General features: G+C 37.2%; 1 protein-coding gene across 1 annotated transcript; it reads right to left on the reverse strand.

Moving 5' to 3' along the window:
• Positions 1-324: 324 nt before the first annotated feature.
• On the reverse strand, positions 325-17,137 carry LOC131696787 (prospero homeobox protein 1-like). The gene is made up of 3 exons (XM_059019565.1): positions 15,308-17,137; positions 9,257-9,362; positions 325-681 (listed from the first exon to the last, which is right to left on the reverse strand). Exons 1-3 carry the CDS (start codon positions 17,032-17,034, stop codon positions 340-342), a joined length of 2,175 nt encoding a protein of 724 aa, XP_058875548.1. The 5' UTR covers positions 17,035-17,137; the 3' UTR covers positions 325-339.
• Between the last annotated feature and the right edge of the window lie 165 nt (positions 17,138-17,302).

Here is a 17,302-nt window from a genome sequence, read left to right on the forward strand (position 1 = left end):
ATGGAAAATAAACACATAATTAGATACTTCATTTTAAATAGCTGGTACTAATTTGCTAGCAAACTGGGAGTTTATCTGACCAGTACAATATTTTAATGATTTCTAAATATTACAACAGAAACTTGCAGACCTCAGCCAGTAGTGGAAAGTGCACTTAAAAAAGGCAACTGCTTGTAATACAGTGTTTTGCCTTACAACTATTTTGCATCATTTGTTTTATCTTGCATATACAAGCATGCCTGCTAAACTGAAGCTTAAAGGTAAGAATATATTGATCTATTTAAAAAAAAACACAACAGGAATTGTAAAGAAGAATAAACACATTTTGCGAGGTTTTACTTAATCCGTCACTTGCAAGTCATTGAAATTGACACTAGAAATACAATATTTAGGTGACTGGATCTTAGTACCATTGTATAACAATATGTATTTATTTTCTGCCACTAGGCAAATTCCTTCTACATTACAAACCAGACAAAGTCCTACCTCAAAGTCATTTGCCTTGTTGTAGTGCATGTTGAGGGCCCTGTACAGCTCACAGTCCCGCGTGACATTCAGTTCCTCTGTGCCTGTGACACCATCATTGATCGCTTGCCGTGCAAACTTCTCCATCTGAATGTAGTAGAACTCTCGAAAGTTGCTGAACCACTTGATGAGCTGAGAAGTGATGCATCTGTTGAACTGTTTTAAAAGAATCACTATATTAGCACAGTTTTATAACTGATAATATACAAAGAACCACTCACATGGAAGCCTAAAACTGGTTTCTCTGGGCTCTTCCATAGTTGCACCCATATAGATTTATCTTTATGTCTGTAAGAAATGTTTTCCATTTCTGCATAGCAAGAATAATGTGACAACAGAGGTGTATATAGAGTATACTGTATGCTGCTGAACTCAGGGTCACAAAGCTGTGCTATGACCCCTTTTGCTTCTCTTCAGTTAACTCTTACACTTGATTAAATACTTAAAGTATAGATTAAAAAGCTGCTCCTGTTCTAGTAAAAAAAAAACCAACAAAAAAAAACACAACAACAAGCTTTATTTTCACTTTATGAAAGCCCTTTAAATAATTTAGAAAAAAGTCAAATTTTTTCAAAGAAATACAGAATTATCAGTAGCTGGATGCTTATAGCTATTTGGCTTCTAAATAAGAAAATGGATTCTCAAATAAATCATTTTGGTTTTCTTTGTCAGAGCTCTGGACTGTTTGGGCACTGCATTCATTGTGGAGTTAAATCTCAGGTTTGCATGCACAGGCGCGGCAGCTTCATGCTCTTTGACCCTGCAGGATGATCTCTGTGATAGCAGCATGTGCTGCAGCCTTCTGCAAAAAAAGTATTGTGTGCTTTCACCAGACAGCTGAGTTGCACTTAGCCAAGTTAAAAACAATAAATCCAAGAGTTTTTCTATTAGCTGGTCCCTCTTTGTCATTGTGGTATTAATCATCACCCCCCCCCCCCCCTCCCAAAAAAGAAAGGTGTGCATTAATAATAATTAAAAAAACAAAACAAAACAGCAAGCACTTATCAAGCACTGGCCATGAGAATATGCAGACCTCTGTCAAGATGACAGCTAAAGTGTATGTGGAGAGAGAGGGGGAGGGGTGGCTTGGTGATAATTACCGTGTAGAAAGTTGTTTCAATGCTTGCAAATTTAAGATAATGAAGTGAATGAAAATTCATGGCAGGGAATCTAACAAGGAAAAGTAACAAGGAAACAGAAGCTGGGAGGGCTGGTGCTTCTCCCAAAAGGCCAGCCCGCATCATAATTGCTGTGCAGTTGCAAGAGTTCTTACAGATAATTGACCAGAAAAATGATTAAGTCATCATCAAACCGCTTCTGCCTGCAAGAGTTCAAACATGTACTTAACCTATCCAAGAATTATATATTCACTCTGTGTGTCTGCTCTGTCTGTATTCAGCCTTGCGGGGAACCTGATTAAAAAAAGACAACTGAAAGACCCCCGTTATCTGATCTTCTGGTTGCCGATTTCAATAGAATTTAAACCCATTACGATCTGCTGAACTTGGAGTTCTTTCCGTTTTATCTCAGCAGCAAAATACACTGTCCAAATTTCCAGACACTGAGATAAGGACCACAGGCCCCCATGACAGCTTACTGTTCCTTTTTAATTCTTTTAGAATAAGAAACAAAACATTACAAAATGATAGGAGGCTGTGCACTAGGGAATGAACATTGCTTTGACATGGAGATTAGGCTCTTGCATTGTTACAAGACATTGTCTCACATGAACAAGGGCAGGAGAAAAAAAGGGAGGGTATTTTTTTCTAGAATGGCCCATGGATGACATAATGGAGAATACAAAAAAAGTAAGTCCGCATGACATTGTTTGGCAGAAGGGCATAAAGGGAGCTTTAAAGCGTATTGCTGAAGAATCGAAATACCAGAGATGCACAGTGGACAAAACAACACAGTCACTGGAACATGACAACTCAGCAATTAAGGATCATGTCATCTGCTTGTCAAACAAACATCCCCAAGTCATACTGAAAAATAATAATAATTATTCTGAATATGTGGTAGCAAGATGGATTTCTCTTGATGGAGCAGGGGTGACCTACAACAATTTGTTTAAAGCTAGTGCGTAATGAATGATATTAAAAAAAAAATGTCAATACAAACATGATAATGCTCTCTAACATGATGTTTTGCATGTCAAACTCAGGCAAAACAAATATGATTTTTTTTGTTTTGTTTTGTTTAGGATGTTTACATGCGATTCTATTAAAAATGTATGTACTATCATAAAAGATTAAGAAACAGATCAGTTTATTGTACAACCCCAGAGTAAGACATCTGCGCTTTGCTAATGTGTTTTACAAAAACTAATTGCTACAATAAAAGGTCTGTGTTTCCAAAACAGAAGAGTCTCTGACTTTGATTAATGCTTCCCATGGGATACCTCCGTCCTGATATTTGCAAAGGAAACTTCCTAAATATTCAATGAGCACAGTCAAAAGATGCATAAAACAAATCCATTTGACACCTTAATCTAGCCAGGCAGCAGTTGACTCAAAGGGGTGGAAGGGCTGAGAAATATAATTTGCGTAACACAGAAATGCTCAAAAGCCTGTGAATGACTGTTCTTCAGGCAGACTACAATATAGCACGCTACTCCAAACAGCAGTTACATCTCCTTTTTCTCTTGGGTCAATAACTAGGTAACATGATACTACTGTACTTTACCAACTGCCAGAATGAGAAGTAAACTCACCAGTATCTAGTCTACTCTCACAGTTTAAATAAGAACTCCTGCAATGGGAGGCATCATGCCAGTAAGCATCACACACACAAGGCTTTGGGCAAAATACAAATTGTAGGAATTAAAGCTATTTGCCAGTCTCAAAGAACATTAATTCAACAAACAGTTTTAAGTTTTAAATGAGGTTGAAGGATAAGATAGAGAAATGTTTTACTTTATGCATTCATTTTTAACCTACTTTCTGTGAAGTAAGTCCGGGAAATAATTTTCTATTACATATTACAGCTTATTCCTAATAGTTGAGACAACTGAGTATTCAATAGTGTAGGTAACTAGTTCTTTACTGTACATGTTGCTACATCTGTACATTAAGTTCTTACTCTGAAGTTGTACAGGTTTATTTTCCACCACTACTGAAGATTTATATTTTACATTTATATATTACATTTATTTTTTATAGTCAAGACAACTGATCTGTTGAGAAGCATCCAAATATAAAACATTTAAGGAAAGACAAAAATTGTTAAAGGTAAAAAAGTAAGAATTGATTTTTAGCCATTTAAAGTAAGAGAGGAGAGAGAAAAAATACAGACTGGAGAGGAGGGCTATAGTAGAAAATGCTTGACCCGAGGGAAGACCATTGTTACCGACTGGGGGCTATAATGCACCCTGTCGGTAACAACAGTCTTCCCAAGGGGCATTTAATTTTCCACTATGGCTGAGCCTGCAGTACATATTTAATATATGAATCAATCAAGAAAATAAGTGAGGCAAGGTTGGATAGTAAATAATCACTTTATATTTTGTTTAAATATAGCTAGGCTTGCTACTGTTCGATTTTTATTTTTTTGCCAAATCGACGATTAATATCGACGTTTATTTTAGAAAGAATCTGTTTTTTTCGATCTTTATTTTTCAATTCGAGCAGAGAATGGGTGAAATTGACCTTTACGCTTTAAAAAAAAGACTTTTTATGCCATTGAAAAACATCTCATTTATCATATTCAACATGCAACAAAACCATGGTTACCAACATTCTAAAAAATACTATTTGGTCACAGCTGAGCTATACATTTAAAAATTGTCTCAAATAAGCTGTAGTAAACGCAGCATATAAAAGTGTATTACACAGACCTTTATAGCGTAGATTTACGAGTAGAAATAATATGCATAGAACAAAATATTAGATAGTTGAACAGAACTAACTTGCACTTATTATTCAGAGTCTGAGGCAAGGCAGACGGGCCCACTTCGTCCTGCCGCAGAGACTTCAGCAGTCGGTCAGGGTATTGTGCACAATATTCATTGAGTGTTATTCCCTTGCGCCCCATTTTCAAATCAAACTAGTAACTGTCACTGTATACCTAAAGCAAAACCTTACTTACACCTTAGCCTGCTAATTTCAAAGTGCTTTGAATGACAGGTGCTGTAGCTGGCAAATGAGAGCATTCTAGCACTGCTTCAGTCAACGAGATCTGTCAGAACAGGGTGAAACTACAGTACTAACGGATCACTGTGATGACTGACAGCGACCCCCAGGCACCCCCAGTGGAACAGAGACGGGACAGACAGCAAGTATAAAAACTACACAAACTAGAGATAATTTCTAAATGATTGTTTTTGGTAAGAAAATACAAAATAGCGAGTGGTTATTTATTTTTGGGGAATACAGCCGATACAGCATACATAAATAAATAAATAACAAATAAATAACAGAAAATGTTTTTGAAGTTCAGACCGTATAGTTATCAAAGTTTTTCTCTGTCTCCATCTGGTTTGCCGACTACTGCATAATACAGTTTATATCCCGCCCGTCATATCTGTTTACATCGAGTTGAATTTGTTTGAATTTCAGAAAGTCAGAAAAGTGGCAGTGATGTTTTAATCACCATTTTAGTGTTTGGAGCATCTTTCTTTTGTAGTATGTTTTGTAATTAATTTTCTGTTGACTCACAGAATCGCTGTTCAGCCATTTTCTCTTGTGAAGAGTGCAGGGGAGAAAGGCGTTCCTTTGAAAACGGGCAGGACTGACAGCGATGTAAACCAATCACATGACAAATGGAGACTACTGACCTGTGGCGTAAGGATGTTAGGGCAATAATTCAATCTATTTTTCCTTCTATGATGAAGTTTTAAGCAATCACAGATTCATTATAGATAGACAGATAGATTAGATAGATAGATAGATAGATAGATAGATAGAGATAGATAGATAGATAGATAGTAACACAGCAGGGAGGGGGTTAATATCCATCCTGCCTAAAAACGTGTGGTAATTGTTTTTGTTTATTATTCTATTAATTATTACCTGCACCTGGCTATTATTGCAAATTAGAGCCAGGTGCAGGGTATTTAAAGAAAACAGCCAGTCCCTTCAGGGCTGCTGTGTGACGGAGCCCGATTGAAGAGGTGCTCAATCGTACTAAGAAAGGTAACTGTGTGTTCCTTTTGTTTTATTGTTAAACTGTGTGTTTATTTTTAACAGGTAAAACAGCTCAGCTGTCCTGTGAATTAGAAAAGGTTCCTGACATGTGTAGTCAGCACTCTAAAACGGAGCTCGGTGTTTTTTTTCTGTTGTTTATTAAAAATAGCGCGTCAGCGCTCAAAAACTCAATTTCTGTGTCCTGGGTTCATTTTGAAAGGGGCAACGAACGACCGTGAGTGGCGGCCGGGTAACAATACACACACACACACACACACACACAGTTGTAGTCAAAAGTTTACATACCCAAATGGAAATGTATAATTCCTAGATATTTCACGAAAACAAAGAATTTCAGGAAAAATCTTTTGTAGCAAAAGTTTTGCATTTGTGGATGAGGAAAAAAAGAAGTTATAAGAAATAGATGTCTACAATTATTTATTTCAGCAATTTTTTTGCAAAACTCCAAAAATGCTAATTCAAAAGTATTCATACCCTTTGATGCTATTATATTATTGTCTAAAAGGTGCTGGAAATTTCGATACGATAATGCAGAACCTAATTCTAGAAAAGTCTAGAAAATGCTGGATTGTAGGTGAACATTCTTAGCGAGTATGACAGGGTTAGGCAAAGGATGATTGCTGTCATTACCAATAAGTTAATATGGGAAAAAGTAAAGAGCTACCTGAAGAGCTTGGGCAGAAAAATATTTATTGTCATAAAGCTGGAGAACGATACAAGAAGATTTCCAAGCATTTGAGTATCCCAATTTCAACTATTGTTTCTATTATCAAGACTCACGGTACTGTCATAATGCTCCCTTTGCCTGGAAGAAAGAAGGTTCTTTCACCAAGAACAAGTAGAAGAATTAATAACAATCCGAGATTGATTGCACACATCAAAATCTACTTCAAAATGGTTAAAGAAGAATAAAATCAAAGTTCTGGAATGGCCTAGTCAAAGTCCCGATCTAAATCTGATTGAAAATCTTTGGTATGAGTTGAAGAAGGCTGTGCACAAGAGAAGTCCTCGGAATTTGAATGAACTGGAACAATTTTGGGTTTAAGAATGGTAAAAAAAAAAAAAAAAAAAAAAAAAAAATCACTCAAGAATCATGCCAAAAGCTCATTGACAAATATCCTAATAGTTTAAAAGAGGTTATTATTGCTAAAGGTGCCTCAACTAGCTATTAATTTCATTTACGAGTTTTGCAAAGAAAATTCGGAAATAAATAACTGTAGACTCTATTTCTTGTAACTTTTTTTCCTCATCCACAAAAGCAAAACTTTTGCTACAAAAGATTTCTTATAATTATTTGTTTTCGAGAAATTATACTTTTCCATTGGGGTATGTAAACTTTTGACTACAACTGTGTGTGTGTGTGTATATATATATATATATATATATATATATATATATATATATATATATATATATATATATATGTATATATATATATATATATATATATATATATATATATATATATATATATATATATATATATATATATATATATATATATATACACACATTCTAATTATACCCATTATTTAACTTTAAAAAAACATGCTGCTTGGTAAATGCCTACTGCAGTTATAGCTAGTTTTGATTAATGTTCATGCACCTTAGGCCTCACACCAATATTGCACGGTTGCAAAATTATATAACCCTGTGTTTTATTAATTCAATATAAATGGCCTTTAATTGTTTTTTTTAATAAATTTAGTAGTTGGCAATTCTTTTTGTATTTTCCCCCAATTTAGAATATCCAATTATTTTTATGCTCAGCTCACCGCTACCACCCTCGCGCTGACTCGGGAGTAGCGAAGACGAACACATGCTGTCCTCCGAAGCGTGTGCCATCAGCCGACCGCTGCTTTTTTATTTTTATTATTTTTTAATAAAATGTAGTAGTAGCCAATTAGTTTTTTGTTATTTTTTCCCCAATTTAGTAGTGTCCAATTATTTTGTTTAGCTCAGCTCATCGCTCCCACCCCTGCGCTGACGGGCGAAGACGAACACACGCTGTCCTCCGAAGTGTGTGCCATTAGTCGCCCGTTTTTTTTTTCATATCGCGGACTCACCATGCAGCCACCTCAGAGCTACAGTGCCGGAGGACAACGCAGCCCTGGGCAGCTTACAGGCAAGCCCGCAGGCGCCCGGCCAGACTACAGGGGTCACTAGTGCGCGGTGAGACGAGGACACCCTGGCCGACCTAAGCTCTCCCCCCTAGCAAAACAGTTACAGTAAATCCTAAGTATATCTCGCAAAGTCATATATGATGCACGATTCTTGGTAAGCAATTAGTGAAGAAAAAAATGAGTGCTCCCCACACTTATTTCAACAGCACACTTCAGCATCCCTTCTTCACAAGGCCACATGAGGGAAGCAGAAACATTGAAAAACTTAGTTAAAAAAACCCTTGAAACAATCTATATTTTTTTCTTCTTTTTTACAAGAACTCATTGGTACTATGTTGTGTTGAATATCGTTATAACTACCACAATGCATGTTAATAGTGAATGCGAACTTCCATTCAGTGTGTCAGCCTGAATTTCTCCACCACACAAGCAATGGCAGGTCAGTATTAGCAGCTCACACAATTATGCCATTTATCAAACTTAGAAAAATGATATTCCTAAGAATTCCTTTTAATAACATTGAAACATATTTGCACATTCATATAAAAAGCTGCGTAAGGCCTTGTGGGTGGGATTATCTCATCTTAACCACACCTCTGTCATGCTTTAAAACGCAATACACTTGTGTCAGGGTTTTTTTATTTCAATATATATTATTCATTGCACATGGGGGAGGTGGTCTTGTAGAGTCTGGAACTTATTTTTTTTGTTGGTGATTTTTTTGTTTTGTTTTTAATATAGATAAACACATTTTTTCAAGAGGGCCCTAAATGACACATTAAAAGACCATAGAAAGAAAACAACAAAACATTGTAAATAGACACAATGAACAAATTGGTAAAATACTATGGGGAAATTGAAATCAGCAGTATCAATTGTGAAGTATGGTTTTCTTGAGTAGTAGTTTACACCGGTACAGTTAGCCACATGGTGTGCAATTACTGACAGGTCAGTAGCCCCCAATGACAAAGTTAGGAGGTTGTGTAACTCGGTAGGCAGAGGGAGAGTGCAGCTGTGAGGGGACAGCCTTCCTATCCTCATTTGAATAATGTGGCCTGAATCTGTCACTTTATTTATCCTCCTTATGCTCAGTGTACACTGAAATCAACAACAAATTAAGTTGTAAATAAGAGACAATAATCACCATTGTTGTTGTTGTTTTGTTTTTAATTCCGAAGCAGCAGCTGAATGTACGAAGATTTTATACAACAAAAGCTCTTGAAGCACGCATATGTTGTCAGAAGCATTCGAGCATAGAAACCTCTAAACAATGAAGATAGAAGCACTTTTCTCATCATTTGTTCTTTCAAGTCTATGCTGACACTAAAAATTTGAACTGAAGTTAGAAAAGACCATTTCAAAGTTGATTATTTGTTTAAATATATTGTCCCTCCATCGCTATCCCAAGAAAGAAGACACAACAACTATTTCACATTAAACAGCACCAAAAAAAGATAATCTTACCTTCACATCAGAGAAGAACATCTTGAGCATGTTGGAGCTTGGGTATCTTGTGTAAAAGAACATCAGCTTTGCCTTTTTTAAGTGGTTAGGTGAAAGTCCTTCCTGAATTTGCTATAGGTTAATTAAGGAAAATGTGTCCAACCATATTTAGATATGCACAATTCAATACACATATCACCCCCTCAGCCCCCTAAACCCAAAGCTAATTATGCACAAACTCATCTAACATATGAGCAAACATATGAACAAAGCTAACATGAATATTCATTTGAAGTAGGTAAATCCAATACCTGGAACAAAACTTGAGAATATTAAAAATAACTAGTCTACTTGACTAGGAGTAATACAATAGCAAGTAGTGTACATGGCTTATATAGATAATCATTTAACATACTCCTAACATACTCCTATACATACAAGCAGTAGCTGCAATTGTAAGGTTGAGGTATTGCAAGGTACAACATGTATAATAGGTAACAGAGTACAGAAATGTGCTGTAGCATATTAGTATTTTAGTACCTAAGAAAACAGGTAACACCTTACATTTAGAAGATGTGCTAAGTCAAGATATATCAAAGGATATTTTACTAACAATAAAAAGGTCTTTTGGGGTGACTAGATCAATAAATGTGGGTTAGCTAATCAATAAATGTCTACTTACCCAAATAAAGGGGCCTATTTATCTGGAAACATCATTACCCTCTAGATTTGTAAACAGAAGCTACTGAAGCAAGTCCCAGGAGAAAGTGGGGCTAACCGAAGCAATCTAGACATCCCAATTATCCTACAGTTTCTTGGCACTCTTTTGCGCACTGCGAGTTAGGATGGAATTGGTCACATCTGTGCCGCAGACTGGTCCTGCCATTTCCTCTGCAAATTAACGGCTTCATAATTTATCAGAAATGAAGATGCATGTGGAGAAAAATCGATGTGGCTCCACAAGGTCAATTAGGAGGGTTCTTCACAAAAGTTTATAAATGCTGCTCATCTCCTAGCTCTGTTTGTGTGCTGTTTACTTGCTATTTTATAATACTGTGTGCAATAGAAATGGTTCATTTTCACATGCATTTTATTATAGCCCACATGTACTGTAAAAGTTGAAGATTAGATGATTGTTATTATTTCACAAATGTTTATGAAATATACATTTAGATCCAATTTAAGTGGAGGGAGAACAGAAATAAAAGTTTAACTAATTTCTCTAGGTCAACATCCTTGCTTGAAGAAAAAAAAAACCTTATCTACGTTAGCAAACTCTGAAGCAACTTGATTGAACTGGCTCTTTGTATTTCAGAAGCTTAATGATTGCATAGATGATAACTCATGATTGACATGCTTCTTGTGCCAAGAGAGGAGAGTTGAAAGAACCCTCAATGACCTCCATTAGACTGATAGGGAAGACTAAAAGAGTATTACTCTCCTCCAGTGCCATCTGTCATAACGCATAAGTGAAATAACAGCACCAAATGAAAGAAAGTAAGGCAAGCCGTCTGCTTTCACTGAGACAGGACATCCGAAGGAGCCAAAACTTTCATTCACAAATTAGAAAATGCTTAAAATAAATAAATACATTTACACAAGGGCACGATTTGGGCAATTTTTTCCGAATTGTTATGCAAATCACGGTACAGAACTGACAATGCTAAAAAAACAAATGTTGAATAACCAAATGAGCCTTTTCATTAATTATTCTGTAAAGCTAATTTCAAAGTATGTTATTTTGCAGATTTTTAAATATTTTGCATTATTTCATCTCAATTAAGTCATAAACCTGATCTGTTTAAAAGATTAACACTGACCTAATTTATCAGAAGTCAGTGGATACTATTTATATGATCTATCTTTTTTGGAACAGAAGAAATTAGGAATCCTGCCCAGAACCCAAAGTGCATATTAAACCACTCTCATCAATTCAGACAACAGCATTTTCGAATGGAACAATTAAACAGAAACATGGAACCAGTAAATCTTGTTTTCTATTTCCCAGACAAAAAAATGGGTGAGAATGAAATGAAACATGACTCCTGTTGGTAGATCTGGTGATCGTGTGGCCTGGAACAATCTGCATTCTAGGTATCCTAAAATGTTTAGTAAAAGAAATATTTGAAGTTTCCAGGACAGAGACAGTGATTTGAGTAAATACCTTTATTTTTAAACTGATTTAAGGAGTTTAATAAAAGTGATGTATTTACTGGTAACATTTAATTTATCATTTAATCAAATCTGATCATCTTTCATGGATTAAATGCCCCAATTAATTATAGTGCCATTAGTCCCAACATTAAAGTGTTTCATACCAATACCTTTAAAAGTAAAAAAAATAAATAAATACATAATTCTCAGTAACTGAAGTTCTTTTTGGTTTTTGAGAAAGATCAGAATACAAACTGTAAAATTAAAAGGAGACAATGGTTCTTATTTACAGGGTGGGAAACTACTATATTGTGTGCATGAAACAGTCTCAAATCCAGAGTTACTTTAACTCAATGCTCATTCAGTATGCCAATCTGCAGGATTTTTTCTTTTACCTGACCTTTGTTGGGTATTTCTTTTTCTTTTTTAATTATGCAAACAAGTCAACTTGGATATATCTCTTTGGCCAAATGCATCATACAGTATACTTTATCATTCAACCATTTGCAGCTCAATATTGCTTTTCAGCATCACTGGAAGCCAATATTACAATAGGAAAACAAAACAGTTTTTGGGATGTGCATACTACAAATCTCCAGGTGAACATATTGGTGAGTTAATAATAATACAATACTAATAATCAGTCTTTAAAAACAAACAGTAATAGACCAACTGACTAATTTCCCTGTTCAAGTGTTTGTGCTGAAAGGCAACTATTCTTCCAAGAAAGCACTAGCTGTTTCCAGGATATTTACACGCGCACAATGACTCATGATGGAATAGATTTGGTAAACATACAGCTGCACTGAACACAAGCTAAGCCCCATTCAAGGCCAGGAAAGAAAATTAGCACAACTAAATATTAAGGAGTTAAAATGAGGGAGTGGGAGTAGGGAGCAAACAAGCTATGTCCTGGTAGCTTATATGTCTCAATTTTTTCAGCCACAGCTTTGTGAAGACAGATGACATTCAATTCTATGGTGCCATGCAAAATAGAAAATAACTGCTGAAACTCGAACCAGCTGCCAGGTGTAAAAAAATAAATAATAAAAAAAAAGACGATAAATCCATAAATTAATGAAAGACATCTGCTCAGGAACATAAAAGATTAGAGGAATATTGCACTGCAGCTGAACCTAAAGCAGTGTTCAAACAACCTGCAAATCTGGGTGTTGTATATTTACAAGGCACATTACAGATCACCGTTATCACCTGAGACATGGCTGCAAGTTTGCCTGTGCTTTAAATGCAATGATATTAGGATCATGTCTTGGAAAGACATGCACTGCAATTAATAATGAAGGTAGCCAGCCAAGTGGTGGAATAAATCAGAGAGCTTGGAACACAAATAATCACTTGAATGGATTTCTTGGTTACAAATACCTGCCAACTACTGGCAGTCCAGTTATCAGCCAGTGCAGTGTACTGTGTGCTACTGGACTGCTGTAATGCTATTTCTAATTACTATTGTTCCATTTAGGATTATAGTTATATAGAGAGACTACTTTTGTTTTTACAAAACCAAAAGAGGGACATTTTATTTATTTATTTTTAATAGCATTTTACATCCTACAAGCTCATAGCGGGAATATTGTATTTTACTACTCCACTATCTATCTCTCTTAATAAGGGGCTTTACATTATTTTGTGTGTCTCTTAAAGTTCAGATCCTAATCTATTGTAAATGCAAAGTGCCTTCACCTGCACAAAGGTCTTAGAACTGCACAAACCCATGGCTTGTGCTTCGATATGCTGAATGCAAATGTTTTGGGAACAGAACAAAGCTATTTTTCTTGAGATGCAAAGAGGCCATGTGACAAGGAAGATCATGACTCTCATGGACAAAAACAATTGGCTGTCTGTTTCTTCTTGGATTTGAATAAAACTTAATATTTGATTAAATATATTAATTTGAACTCATGATGCATGTGCACCTTCCTGGCATCTTAAAAAACAACAACAAAAAGAAAATCAATGCATTGAAAGACTGGATTCAGTAATTCATTTACTTTAGCAATCCTCAGCCTTATTTAGATATCACTTCATTAAAATATATATTATTCTTTGTCTCTAGAATTCAAATACATCACAAGCACTGAATAAATTAGCAGGTTCAAACACAGTTTACTCTAAAGGTTAAGAAACCATTTGAAAGATAAACAGCTACCTGCAAACACCTGCTAACAGCAGCTTCAAAGAAAGGAAAGGGAAATACTCTGCTGCCAGGCAACAGCAAGTGGTGCAGCAAGTAAGTGACTGTAGTCAACAAATCTTTGTAAAAATATAAATAGAAACTGTAATTATTACATTTAGAATGTGATATGATAAAAAAAAGGGACGAGCCTCTGGGAAAAGTGGGGCTTTATCACACAGGCATACATATGCAATAGGGAATCGTTTTTGTTTGTTTGTTTCAAAAGACCTAAAACTAACCTAAAAGATATGGATTGAAAAATAGCCCTAAAATAATAATAATGTAGGAATATTATTACCACAGTTGCTGCTACTCTAATAATAATAATAATAATAATAATAATAATAATAATAATAATAATAATAATTCAATAAACTGAATCATAAACTATATTTCTTATTCATTTTAACCTTCTAATTTCTTGAACAGGGACAATAGTGCATACATTTTCAAAAGGATCTCTACCAAAGATCTGGTTTGTAATGATTTTTTTTTTTTATGTGTCTGCATGAACAGAGTTTATTCCCACACAACAGAAGACTATAACTGCAACAGCAGGTGGGGAAAAACTTCTTGTGTTTGCTTAAGTAATGGGAACAGAAGCAAGTTCTTACAGCACAATCACACTTAACATACATTTAAAAGGTTGAAATGATGCACCGAGTTTCATTATAAGACTATTGGGAGAACCCAGGGGTTAATGGACAAGACAATTACTTGATTGTAATTAAATCTAAGTACAGTAGTCTCCACGTATAGGAACACCTCCTAAAAGAACACTTCAGCCAAGAGAACAACCTTGTGGTGAAACAATTTTCCCATTGTAAATGTTCTGCCTAAAGGAACAGGAACTTTGCTTAAAAGAACACCTTTTGTGGCACTTCTAGAGATTTGTTCACAACTGAAACAGTATTGTTTTGTAACCTGATAACTCATCATCAAACTTCAATTCAAATGGTTTATGCAATCTTTTCAAAACTGTTATCACGAGAGTGTCTTAGGCACACTGATTGGTTCACTGGCTTGTGTTGTATTCTGATTTCCACGAGTGAACCTCATCGCTAGAAAATGGCATCTAAATAAATGGCTAGCAATTTGGTGTTTCCCGTTCTGGCGAGTTGCTTCACCATTCTGTTAAATAATTTTGTGCATGTCTTAAATATTTCATTATGAATCCTGTACGTGTATTCATAATGAATATAGAGCTGCTGCTGCATTTTTTAACATGTGTAGGGGTGCTGTGTTAATTTAGTTTGACAGTTAGTGTATTAACGTTAGTTTGTCTGTTTCTTTATTATTATAGTTTATTAACGTACACTTGCCTTTGCATTTCTCTTATTCTGTTCATTTCATATGTTGATGCACGTGCGTCATGACAAGTAATACATATTTATTTATTGATTGATTCATATTGTGTCTGGTGGTCAGCTCCGGCGAAAAGAACACTTTGCTTGCTTCCTGAGGGGTGTTATCTTAGCCAGAGACTACTTTATCTCTATGCTGCAACCCTGTAGTGTTCTATAAAGATAACAATTAGCGTTCCATCAGGTAATCTAGTTCCATGTTATAAAGCCCTGCAGTGCTCTCTGAAGTACTGAGGAATCCTAACCATAACCCCCGAAATCCTCTCTAGTAATCAATTGATAGCTTACTAAACAAGCTACATATACATAAACACAAACACAAAAGCATATTTTCACTATTTTTTTCTTTTAAAAAAGGATATTGTACTTCCTGAATAAGGTGAAATCTCTGCCATGTCCTGAAGGTCTCCACACTCAGATTTTATGAGGGACAAAGATAGGCCTTCAGTTGTGCTGCCTGGGTATGAAGGTGAGCAAGATCGATGATGGTTCATGTGATTGGATGACATCTTGGTCCGTAGACTAGTGGCCTCCCTGGACAAGTCCAAGGATTCTGGAGACACTCTGTCTTTCCCCGAATAGGAACCTGAAGGGGTGCCTAAAGGATTCTGAAATGGGTAGCCCATGAGGGGAAGGGGGAAGGGGTGGCGGAAAGAAGGAGAGCCAAAGCCCACAGTGGCTGACAGTGGAGACGGATGCAGGGAAGGGTGGTGATGGTGATGGCCTACAGGGGTGGGAGTGGAGGATGATTGGTCAGATGAGTTCTTTCGAACCACCAGGGGCAGTGCTTCTGTCTGGTCATTGGAGCTAGGCATCTGCATGTTGGTAAAAGTGTCTAGCGGGTTAGGAATGATGACATCGCCAAAGCACTGTAACCGCTGGTTGGCGGCGTGGAAGTTTGGGTTCTCCCCATTGACAGCAAACCGGGCTTGAGGCATTTGGAGGGGTGGAAAGACCTGAGGAACGGGTTTTGAGAAGACCTTAACCACTGTGTCCACTACCTGGGACATGGCAGTGTTCAGTTCCTGTTTTAATGTCTCAGCCAGCTGCTTGCCTTCCGTGTGCATGGAGGCTGGCCCTTGGTCTTTCCCTCTCTGGCTGTCTCTTTTAGGCTTTTCCGTCATCATTGCATGTTGCCTAATGAGGGCACGTGCACGGTCGATGAAATGCCCTGGGTCCAAATCGGACATTTCGTTGTCTGATCTGTCAGCCACCGAGTCTTGGGCCTGGTGGTCCATGCCATCCGAGTGCATGCTGTCTTCAGACAAGTTACCATCTTCTTCGTTTTCCGAATCTGTGCTGTCGTAGATTTGATAGAACTTCTCCTGAAGCTGCCGCAGCTGCTTCTGCATGTCCTCCAGCTGTAGTTTCAGCTGCCTGCGCTCCTCGTGCTTCTGCTCCTTTCTGGCTGAAACCAGCTGCTGGAAGCTCTGTTGCTGCTGCTGGGGCAGCTTCTGCTTGCGCTTGTTTTCCCGGTAACTCTCCCGGGGGCTGGGGGGCTGTGGCGCCCCCTCTCTGTCATTCTCATTTCCGCGTAGAGCAACGCTGGGAGAGTGGCTCATACCGCGGATTATGTTCTCCACTCTGGCCCGCTTGGCTCTCAGGTGCTCATCACCAAGACGCTCGATATCAAACTGGCTCATGGTCGGCCTGCTGAATGGGGAAAGACACTCTTGGGGGCTTTCTCGCGAAGAGTTACTGCAGGCGTCCTCCTGGTGAATCTCTGAGCCTGTGCTGGAGAGCCCACTGCCTTGAAAGCTGGGCTCTGTGCCACCATTTTTGGTAATGTTATTTTTCAACAGCTGTGAAATGATGGTTGCTCCAGGAAAAGGGATCATGGCATCTTCGTACGAGTTTGCCCTCTTCAGCAGCTTGCGGAGCACGTTTGACTTCTCCCCATCTGCATGCTGCACCACTGAACACTCAACGTCCTGCTCGGAACCGTGGGGATTCATGGCACTGAATAAGGTTGCTCTTCCTTTAGTGAAAACCACAGATGTTGTCCCTACAGTCCTTTTCACTCCAATGTCAACTCTTCTTCTCTTGGTTTGTCTGCTTAAGAGGGCTGCGCTGTCATGGTCAGGCATCACTCGACTGTTATTGTGCCATCTTCAAAAGCTTGTCAGCTGGGCACAGCTCGAGAATCCTGGGACCCTGGCCAACAGAACAAAAGGACTGATGAATCATTTTTTTTTTTTATTTCTCCAAGTTTCCTGAACTCAATTCTGAATAAAACATAAAATGCATGGGGCATTACTAAGATTTGTGGCACATTACAATTATTGCAATAATGCACTGTGGTTGAAATATATATTTTTAAATATAACTGCTCCGGTGGTTTAAGATAGATTAACA

Source organism: Acipenser ruthenus, unplaced genomic scaffold, assembly GCF_902713425.1.
Source record: "Acipenser ruthenus unplaced genomic scaffold, fAciRut3.2 maternal haplotype, whole genome shotgun sequence".
In the NCBI taxonomy this organism is placed as follows: domain Eukaryota; kingdom Metazoa; phylum Chordata; class Actinopteri; order Acipenseriformes; family Acipenseridae; genus Acipenser; species Acipenser ruthenus.

Excerpts from the sequence above, each read along its gene's own strand:
- LOC131696787 (XM_059019565.1), bottom strand. The coding sequence starts at position 17,034 with ATGCCTGACCATGACAGCGCAGCCCTCTTAAGCAGACAAACCAAGAGA. Across the intron at positions 9,363-15,307 it reads CCTTATTCAGGAAGTACAAT|TCAGGAAGGACTTTCACCTA; the intron begins ATCCTTTTTTAA and ends CCTATAGCAAAT. Across the intron at positions 682-9,256 it reads TGTTCTTCTCTGATGTGAAG|TTCAACAGATGCATCACTTC; the intron begins GTAAGATTATCT and ends CTTTTAAAACAG.